The 10,388-nt window shown below is 34.4% G+C and overlaps 1 protein-coding gene across 7 annotated transcripts; it reads right to left on the minus strand.

Moving 5' to 3' along the window:
* Positions 1 to 735: 735 nt before the first annotated feature.
* On the minus strand, positions 736 to 7,167 carry LOC123910271 (pentatricopeptide repeat-containing protein At1g62590-like). Of its 7 annotated transcripts, none has more exons than XM_045961363.1 (4): positions 5,301 to 7,066; positions 4,750 to 4,892; positions 3,938 to 4,052; positions 2,942 to 3,503 (listed from the first exon to the last, which is right to left on the minus strand). In XM_045961363.1, the coding sequence occupies exon 1, from the start codon at positions 6,924 to 6,926 to the stop codon at positions 5,313 to 5,315; it is 1,614 nt and encodes a 537-aa protein (XP_045817319.1). In that variant the 5' UTR covers positions 6,927 to 7,066; the 3' UTR covers positions 2,942 to 3,503; positions 3,938 to 4,052; positions 4,750 to 4,892; positions 5,301 to 5,312. The 7 variants fall into 7 exon arrangements, 5 of the variants coding, with proteins under 5 accessions (XP_045817316.1, XP_045817319.1, XP_045817318.1 ...); XM_045961362.1 differs by having other exon boundaries at positions 2,942 to 3,585; XM_045961360.1 differs by lacking the exons at positions 2,942 to 3,503; positions 3,938 to 4,052 and adding an exon at positions 736 to 1,089.
* Positions 7,168 to 10,388: the final 3,221 nt, after the last annotated feature.

A 10,388-nucleotide genomic window follows, 5' to 3' on the forward strand; every position in this document is an offset into this window, starting at 1 on the left:
GTGTAGATAAGACAACTGCTCAACTCATATTATATGAAGTTATGAACTACTAATGGGCCTAACTCATCCTTACAAAACCGGCTTGTAATGTGAGGATGGATATAAATGGTGGGCAGCCCGATAGCGAAAACCTGATAACATATGGCCCAACGGATCGTGGAGAGGCTCTGATACCATTTTAGAAATGAGTATTGGGCCTAACTCAACCCTACAAAACCGACTTGTAAGGTGAGGGTTGTCCAAGCTATATAAACGTATATAGCTACACAGGCCATATCTCTTGACAATGTGGGACTAAATCCACCACTTCACACCCAACACAATGAAGGTGTTGGAGGCTGCAATGAAAGCAACTCAAATGCCGCAATTAGGCGGATGGGGGCGGACCGCAATGAAGGCGGAATTTCCAACACACCCCCTCACGCTCGGGCCCAATGGGCTTGAAGCGTGGACGATGCGGGAACCCAAAAATAGATCTAGGATAGGCTCTGATACCATGTCAGAATTTGAGAGGCCTATACTTAACCACAAAAGTTAGCTTGAGAGTTGAGGTTTGCACTACACTTATAAAGGCTATCTGTAACGCCCTAAACTATTTACGCGCTATTTATCAAACTAAAATAAATAAACGGCAAATATTTAAAGCATCACATTCAATTAATCACATGAAACACGCCTGCATAAATTTATTTCACAAGCCGAGGAATTAGAAACCTGTCATAATCATCTAAAACATGTACTTCAATATTTATATTTCACCATTATACTTAAAATAGTGTATCATCATAATAACTTAAGTAAGTTTAAGTACCAACATATCCATATCATGATCACATCATTCATGATATGAACAAAACAACATAAGTCTCGACAATAAAAGTCATAACATCAAAATATAACCATTTAGGTAATACAAGCTAGCGAGGTCCTAGACATAGTGGTATATACGTCAGAGCACTACTCTAGACTCGAGCTAAATATAAGCAACTGAGATGAAGTAGCATAGCTACACTCCTCACCAAAAAGCTAGATTCGAGCAACAAAGGGCACGCGACTACTCCTAGGATATATGATCCTCAACCTGAGTATCTGGACCCCCAAAGGTCCAGCACAAACACAAAACAGAGGGTTAGATAACATAATCATAATTAGTGACTAATATATCGAATATCAGACACTAAATAACATAGAACAGTTGAATAAATTCAACTCATACAACTCACATATGTATTAAGAACATTTAAACATTCTCAAACATATTCATTTATTAAGTACTCAACAATTTGAGGAATACAAACATCAACAAATAAGGAAATACACAATGATAAGTATCATTTAACAATTAAGAATATCACATAATTCCTAATTGATTCTAATGTCACATAGATATGATGTCACCTAGACATATCTATATGCATGTGGTACCAATTCATCATAATTTTGGATAACTTAATCCGAATGTTTTAGATCATCGTCTCTAAAACAACAGCAAACTAGATCATCGTCTCTAGAATACTCATCAATAGACACAACTTATGAATGCATGAATGTGCATATATCCATCATATGGTTTTATTTCAACATCAACATAATACGGATAACATAATCCAAATATTCTAAATCATCGTCTTTAGAATATATCTCATCATAATAAATCATCAATTATTATCATCCATAATTCAGTCACAAGACACTAAGATTATACACCATCGTGAGTTTACCAAATTCAAATTAATTAAAACGCGAAAATTAATTTAAAGTTAAAGTAGTGCCAAATATAAGCAAACTCAATTAACTAAGAATAATTTCATAAAACGGACTCCGGAATCGAAATTTAGGCAAAAAAAACTGAGAAAAATAGATTCCGGGTGAATAAGTCAACAAAAGTCAAGGTCAACAGCCCACCAAAAGTCAGCAAAAGCTTTGCGACGACTAGCGACGGCCAGGTGCGTCGCTGCGCGCACTGTTCATCCTGCAGAATATATTTTCTGCACTTTTTATCCCAAAAACCCATTTTTTTTCTTCCGAAATTCATCCCAAAAATCCCTGAAAATTCATAATCGTGATTCCTATGTTTATGGTGTAATTAAGACTACTCATAACATCTTGAAACATCAAAAGAACATCATCTAACTGATCTAAGTACCATTTATTCATAAACACATCAATATTTTCACCAATTTGGTGAAAACTCTCAAACAACAACACATCAAGAACATATTTTTTTCATATAAATTTCATCTCTAATCATGAATAAACACATAAAGGAACATAATAAACACATTCCCATCAATTTCCACCCAAACCCTTATGAGATGAATGAGAGAAAGGGATGGAGAAAAGGGTTTTCTCCACTCTCAATGATTTCACTCTAAATCATGAAAACTAACCCCCATACCTTAGCTCAAGTTGAAATCTTTGTTCTTTTTCTTGATTTTGTTCTATGCTTCTAGACCTTCCTCTCTCTTCTTTCCTCTTCTACGTTCTTCTTGTTTTTATTTTTGACAACAATGAATTTTTGTTTCTATATTTTTTTTTTATATATATACTCAAGGTTACTATTTACTTTCTACACCCCCCTCTTTACTTATTTTTACTTAACAATTAATTAATATAACTCAATAACATATTCTACTTAATAGCTATTCTAATTACTAACTTAGTTTAAGTTCTCAATTAAAATTCGATTATGATTATTAATCCCCCATAATAGAAATAAACACAATCAATCGTACAATTAAAATAATAGCATAATAAAATAATTACTAATACTCTAAAATGGATGTTACACTATCTATGTCATATATCTAGCCAATGTGGGACTTCTAACACACCTCACGTCCAGGACTGAACAAGCTGGAACGTGGAATCAACAACAACGGGTGCCCCAAATATGGGAGGTCTCCACAACAAACAACAAATGGATCTAGGATAGGCTCTGATACTATGTCATAATTTGAGAGGCTCTGATACCATCTTAGAAATGAGTATTGGGCCTAACTCAACCCTACAAAACCGGCTTGTAAGGTGAGGGTTGCCCAAGCTATATAAATGCTACACGGGCCATATCTCTTAGCAATGTGAGACTAAATCCACCACTTCACACCCAACACAATGAAGATGTTGGAGGCTGCAATGAAGGCAACCCAAATGCCGCAATTAGGCGGATGTGGCCGGACCGTAATGAAGGCGGAATTTCCAGCACTAACAATGCTCACAAAAATAAATCTCCATGCATTAATAATGTTAAGTAACTATTTTCAACACAATATCTTATACCTTGAACCAGAAAGAGATTTTCACATATCACTATCAGAATCGATTGTTTACATTTAAACATGAAAAATGTGTTGCAAATTATGCTAACAATATCTTATACCTTGGAGCATTTTTTCCTATTTCATTTGTTGAATAGGGATATAAGAATGTCTCTTCCAACATATATCCAAATACATGCTTAATAATCTACTCTCTAGTTTTTCCAATCTGGGAATTTCCTTCAGCTGAATGAATACAAAGAAAACAATATGGTCTTTGCAAAGTAGTGAAAGAAGAAAGAGGATGCAGGTTCTGAATTTGTGGAAGCTATTAATATGAAAATAACCGAAATCATCAAAATGTTCATATATAACTCAGAGAACAAGATATGAAAGTTATGAATTTGTGGAGAGATTTCAAAGCTATAAACATGAAGAAAACTTAAGGCGTTCATGTCATCATGGATGAGTAGTTGAGAAAATATCGGCATCATCGAAAGATTTCAAAAAAGTCTAATCCATCCACCTTCTCTAATTTAGAGCTGTGCAAACTACTAGACAGATTAGATATTTGATACTGGAAGAAAAGATTGTAAGTGTTTTTTGGCTAATAGTGAGAAAGAAATGGAAGGTGTCAAAGCGCCAAATGTGGGGACCGAAGAAGAAAGTATCCACCTTACCTAAACGTAACCTGCAAAAATGAAGATCATGCTGAAAAAATCTGCTAGGTTGGGCTATAGATGTAGAGTTCTGAGCTTGAAATCAGCTTGGTTTTGGTGAAAAAGTTGTTCAATCCTGTCACAATCACAAGTTAAGCTGCAAACAGTGGCAATGTCACTACTAAATTAACACTGACTAGTGTAGAAAGTTACAAATTCAAAGATGACACAAAAAGGAAAGATGCAACATATATGTATACACAAACATGAAGTGGAAGGCACTTCCTTGGCTTCCCTTGCGGGACAGATTCAGGTGCAACAGCTTTTCACTTAGATTCTTACTTAATTAGTTGCGGTCTTAATTAGTTAAAACAATTTGATGCTAAAGTAACGTGCAAGTCTAACCCTTTATCTCAACCTCCTTTTATAATTTCAATTAAAAATAACAAGACATAAGGTGTTATATAAACTGAATGACTTGGGAGGAACTCATGTTTCTATAAGCAGAAGAATTTATTAAGATGTTAAGCACAAATAATACTCAACACAGTGAAAAGGTTGATACAATATGACAAATAGCTAAAAGCAGGGGAAACAAAGTCAGCCATAGTCTTGCACCTAAAACACTCAAAACAAGCAACCAAGTATGAACAATATTGCGGCCGCTTACACAACTCAAATCCACTAACTATTCTGATACAATAAACAAAACCAGATACAGACTACAAACACTCGCAATGTATTTTATGCAAAACTAAAATTATAGTTTAATTCACAATTCATATGAAAAGATTAATGCATTCATTAAAAGATAGAGCCATAGAGGGCCTTACACCATGCCTCTTTCAACATTCAAGTTTCTCTCTTTTATAACAATACGACAGACAGAGGGCCGTACACCATGCCTCTTTCTTGCATGAAGTCAAGATATCTGTTCACTTTCATGGTACATCACATAAAGGTCTTGGTTTGCAACCTATAAATCCATTACCAATCTGTCTATAAGTCAAGTGTAAAATAAAATGTACCTATCAATAATCATTTTATATATTATACCAATAAGCAAAAATCTGGTAAAGGTCAAAAGAAAACCGATTGCCAAAATTAATCATGTCAACCTAGGCAAGCATGGTTTGTTGACGATGTCCATTACCAGATAAAATCTATTAAAGTAGATAAAGCGGATCAATAGTACACCGAGATGAAAAAGGATAGTCATTTCAAGACTTCAAAAATAACCACTTTAATGGATACAATATCAAATTGAACAAAACAATAAATTACTTTGGTCAAAACTAAACTAAACTAAACTAAGGATCCTAGATCAAAGTCCATCTCTATGATTGTCATAAAAATTCAAAATAATGTGTAACAAGTGTCATACCTGGTTTTGCTCTTAAAGTAGACCTCTAGCAATCACTTCACGTAGAAGTTTCTCTGCTTTATCATTCTCACCGCTTTCAAAGAGTGCACAAATCATTATTTCAAAAGTGACAGCATCGGGAAAGCAACCCTTATCTTCCATTTTTGACAACAAATCTAATGCTTCATCAAACAAGCCCTCGTTACAAAGTCCACAAATCATAGTGTTGTAAATTACCACATTTAGATTGTATCCTTTAGCCAAAAGATCATTAAAAACCTTTAGTGCATCATTAAGCCTCCCACCTTTGCAAAGTCCATCAATTAGGATACTGTACGTGTACAAATCTAGCATGATACCTTGGTCTTTAATTTTCTTGACTAATGCAATTGCCTTGTCAAGATGATGATTTCTGCACAAAGTGTGCAAGAAGGAATTGTAGGTGATTACATCGGGTTGTTGACCTCTGTCACTCATCTCATCAACAAGCTCCCAAGCATAGGAAATTCTCCCTGATTTGCACAAACCATCAATAAGAGTGCTGTAAGTTACCGTATCGGGAAAGATATTTTTGAAATGCATTTCTTCAAAGAGATTGATGGCTTCATCCAACATTTTACTCTTACAGAACCCATTGATCATAATACTGTAGCTCTTAACATTGGGCATCATTCCCCTTTGGACCATAGTGTTGAATATATATTTGGCCTTGCTCACTTCATTACGAAGGCAGAACCCATCCATTAAAGTACTATAAGTAACTACATTAGGTTTCATGCGTTGTTTCATCATCACAGCTAAAATTCTTTTAGCTTCTTTCATCTTTCCCTCTTTACAAAACGCATCGATCAATATATTAAAGGTATAAACATCTGGGTTGATGTTTTTCGATACCATTTCGTTCAACAAAACAATTGCTTCTTTTAATTTATTCACAATACAAAAACCATAGATTAGAGCACTATAAGTGACAACAGTAGGCGAAATACCCTTGATAACCATTTCAGAAAATAATTGACAAGCATCATCTACAAGCTTATCTTTGCACATGCTATCAATGATTGTACTGTAAATTACCAAATCAGGCTTGACTGATCCTTTTTCGAGCCGTCTCAACAGTTGGAGGGCAGGTGTTGTATGTCCCATTTTACACAAGCCATTGATCAATGTCCCGTAACTAACATGGTTGAGCTGAAAACCCTTAGCGATAAGATCATCATGAAAGTACAATGCTTTCTGAATCTCATTATTAAGACAAAGGCCTTTTATAAGGGTTGTCAAGGTTACGATATTCGGCTGATAACCCATCTTAAGAATCTTTCCCAATAGAGAAAATGCATAAGTCATTTGACCAATGTGACAATAACAATTGATCAAAATGGTGATAGTGAAAATGTCAGACCTAATTCCATGGAATTCCATTTGTTGGGAAAGGGAAATAACAGTTGAGTAATTGTTCTTCATTTTAACAAGGGAACATAAAATCTTGGTAAATTCAATAATGGAAGGAGTATTACGCATTTGTAGCATTCGATTGAATGAGTAAATAGCATCATTAACATTGTGAGAGTGAGAGAATAACCTTAAAGTAAAGGGAAAAAAGGGTTTTGAAGGAAACCTTGTTAATCTCATAAACAGTGATGACATTTTCTTCTTGTTCGCAGTCGCAGTGTGAAGTTCAATTGCAGAAGAAAGATACCCACGAACTCAACGACGTCGTCTTAGACCAAGAGCAATGGTCATGTTGAATGTAATTTCAATTGCAAAAATCAGTCCAATGGGATGTTGAAATTAGTGTTGAAAATGGACGGATTCTGATATGGACCCTTGCCATAAGTAGGGGTGTGCAAAAAAAAATTTTCTACCCCAACAATCTTCATTCTACCCCAACATATTTTTTAAAATACTCAATATGTCCTTATTAAAAATTGATTTAGTTTTTTTGTCGTATTATATTGTTTTCATAGAATTTTCATCCACCAAAAAATTGTTCTTTTACCGGCACACTTTAAAAAAGTGTTTCAGTTTGCAATCGTTTTTACCGGCACACTTTAAAAAAGTGTTCCGATTTAAAATTGGGGTAGAAAAAAAATATTCGTAACCTTAACCAAATCACTGACCAAACCATATCCAAAATTAATAACCAAATCCATTTTAAAAAAAAACCACACCAATTCAATACAAAAAAAACCAATTCTAAACCATATCCAATTTTTTATAATTGGTTTAAAATTGGTTTTTAAATTGAGGCCCAATAAGGAAAAAGCCTAATAGTTTCTTTTAAAAAAAAAAACAAATTTTCCAAATTCAATTAATTATATAATTTAATAAATAAATAATTAATAAGGTGGGGGAGGAATTGGTCAACGCGGCGGTCAACGCCGGACCACCGGCGGCCGGTACGACGGAGCTCCGGCAACGGACGGCGGTGGACGGCGATTTTCTGGATACCTCCGGTGGACTTCCGGTGATCGGCGTGGTGATTGGCGGCGGCGCTCCGGCGGCCGACCACCGTCAACCACCCTTTAATATTTAATTATTTTTTATTTAACAAAATTTATTTATTTTAAAAATAATTATAAAAAACAGATTTTTGATGGTTTTATTTTTTAAAAAAATCTATATTTTAATTATTTTGGGCTTAAAAAAATCTGTTTTGTTGGGCTTAGTTTGAAATATGTTTGGGCATAAAAAAAATTTTATGAATTGATTATAAACCAATAATTCATAAAATTAAAGAAAAATTATGTTTTTTTTATAAACAATAATTATTAAATATGTTCTTTTAATCAATTAAAAAAAAAATTGGCTTAATTATTGTGAAAAAAAAAGTTTAAATATATAGGAATTAAAAGTTATAATAATGCTTTTTTTAAAAAAATAAAAAATACAATAAAATTTAAGATGAATCGGTTATAAATAAGTAACCTATTTTTTATTATAAACCGGTTATAAATTGGTTCCGAACCGAATATAAACCATATCCAAATTAGTTTTGCAAAATAACCAATTTTTCATTAAAATGGTTTTGGTTCTAAACCAAAACCATAAATATGGTTTGGTGTGGTGTGGTTTTTAAACCATGCCACAAGTGGTCCAAGATGGTCATTGATGCACAAAGAATATTTTACCAATGGATTGATCTTTAACCACAACAACATCATGCACTCTTCACATGTGATTTCTAACTCTACTTCTCTCTAATATCCCCTCTCTCACACAATATTAATAGTCAATAATTTATTAATTACGTAATATTTTTATTTTTTTGGTAAGTAATTAATATTTTTATATAACAGAATTTTTTTATTAAAAAAACAATTAAAAATTTAATTTTGTTTCAATATTTAATAAAAAAATCATCCTCTTGTTTCATCAAAGCAAAGTCCACCGGAGATAACTAGCTTGGACCTGGTCCGAATAGAACGTTGACGGTGGTTCTGCAAGTGCACAGAATCGCTACCAAGTAATAAAGTGATAAGTTTATCGTTCTCCACAAGGATTGTGCCAAAATTACTAGTTTCGCTTAGGAATATAGATAGTTGTCTTCGCTTTGTTTGTTTGAAAGGTATCTTTGCGAATAATAGTAAATGACAGGAAAGTAAAGACTAAAATTAAATGACAGAAAAAGTAAATATTGTGTGTGTTATGACACGAGGTGGTTAAGTGTGGTCGGATCCTTCCTTTATTCCTGCTTGGTGGTTATTGATAAGCGACCGCTTAGGATCGTCTTGAAAACAGGTAAAAGAGGAACTTGACCCTAACCGCGACCTGCCGGTAGAACCAAAGTTATCAAGATATAGAGGAACTTGACCCTAACCGCGACCTGCCGGTAGAACCAAAGTTATCAAATAAAGTGCGACCCTAACCGCGACTTGCCGGTAGAACCAACACTATAAAGTTCTTATCTCAAGAACAAAGGAAAAGTTCTCACAAGAAAACTCTCAAATTATATTAAACTTCAAGTTGTGCCTTGAGAAGTACATGATAGTCCTATTTATAGCATATCCTTACATAGTAGGATTTATTGTCCACTATCATTCATTCATTATAGACCTTAGAAAATTCCCACTATCTTGCTTATAAATTCCCACTAGCCACTATAATGACTTAGTGCACCACTAGGAAGCATCTAGAGAGGCTAGAAGGAAGCTAAAGGTCATCTAAAAACCTTCTTAATACCAAAAACGAAAATTGCCATAAAAATAAAGAAAATTGGACTTAATTGTTGATTTATTTAGTCCAATATTATTAGACACAAAATAGTCCAATGATGCTTCTCAAGATGTGAATTGGGCTTCAAGTTGGGCTCAAGCATCTTCATCCAATTGTAAGAAATTGAGCCAAGTTGGTTCAGCCTCCGAAGGATATCGATCTTCTTTTTCTTTGATCTTGATGACTAGACTTTGTAAGGCTTGATTCATCCTCATAGTCTTGGACCTAGTCATAGGACCTCCTATCTCATGCAAAGGATCTTTAGATGAGTCGGTTCCATCATTCTCTCCCTCTTCAAAAGGATTCGTCCTCGAATCTGATCCGTTACCTACATCAAACAAAGATAAGTCAGCTACATTAAAGGTGGCACTTATATTTTCATATTCACTTGGCAGATCCAGTTTGTAGGCATTATCATTGATCTTTTCAACAACTTGGAAAGGTCCATCTCCTCTTGGCTGCAATTTGGATTTTCTTTGATTTGGAAACCGTTCCTTCCTCATATGAACCCAAACCCAATCTCCAGGTTCAAAAGTAACTTTCACACGCCCCTTATTTGCTTGTCTTGCATATTGTTCATTCTTTTTCTCAATGTTGGCTCGAACCTGAGCATGTAACTCCCTAACAAAATCGGCCTTCTTCTTACCATCCAAATTAACAAACTCGTTAGTAGGCAAAGGTAAAATATCCAAAGGCGTCATAGGATTAAAACCATATACAATTTCAAAAGGAGAAAAAGAAGTAGTAGAATGGAATGTTCTATTATAAGCAAACTCAACATGTGGCAAACAATTCTCCCAATTTTTCAAATTCTTTTGAATGATAGAACGCAACAAGGCAGTAAGTGTTCTATTTACCACTTCGGTTTGTCCATCCGTTTGAGGATGTGCAACC

This window comes from Trifolium pratense, linkage group LG2 (genome assembly GCF_020283565.1).
Source record: "Trifolium pratense cultivar HEN17-A07 linkage group LG2, ARS_RC_1.1, whole genome shotgun sequence".
Classification (NCBI taxonomy): domain Eukaryota; kingdom Viridiplantae; phylum Streptophyta; class Magnoliopsida; order Fabales; family Fabaceae; genus Trifolium; species Trifolium pratense.

Bases quoted from the DNA above. Each gene is read 5' to 3' on its own strand.
- LOC123910271 (XM_045961360.1), bottom strand. From the start codon at position 6,926: ATGTCATCACTGTTTATGAGATTAACAAGGTTTCCTTCAAAACCCTTT.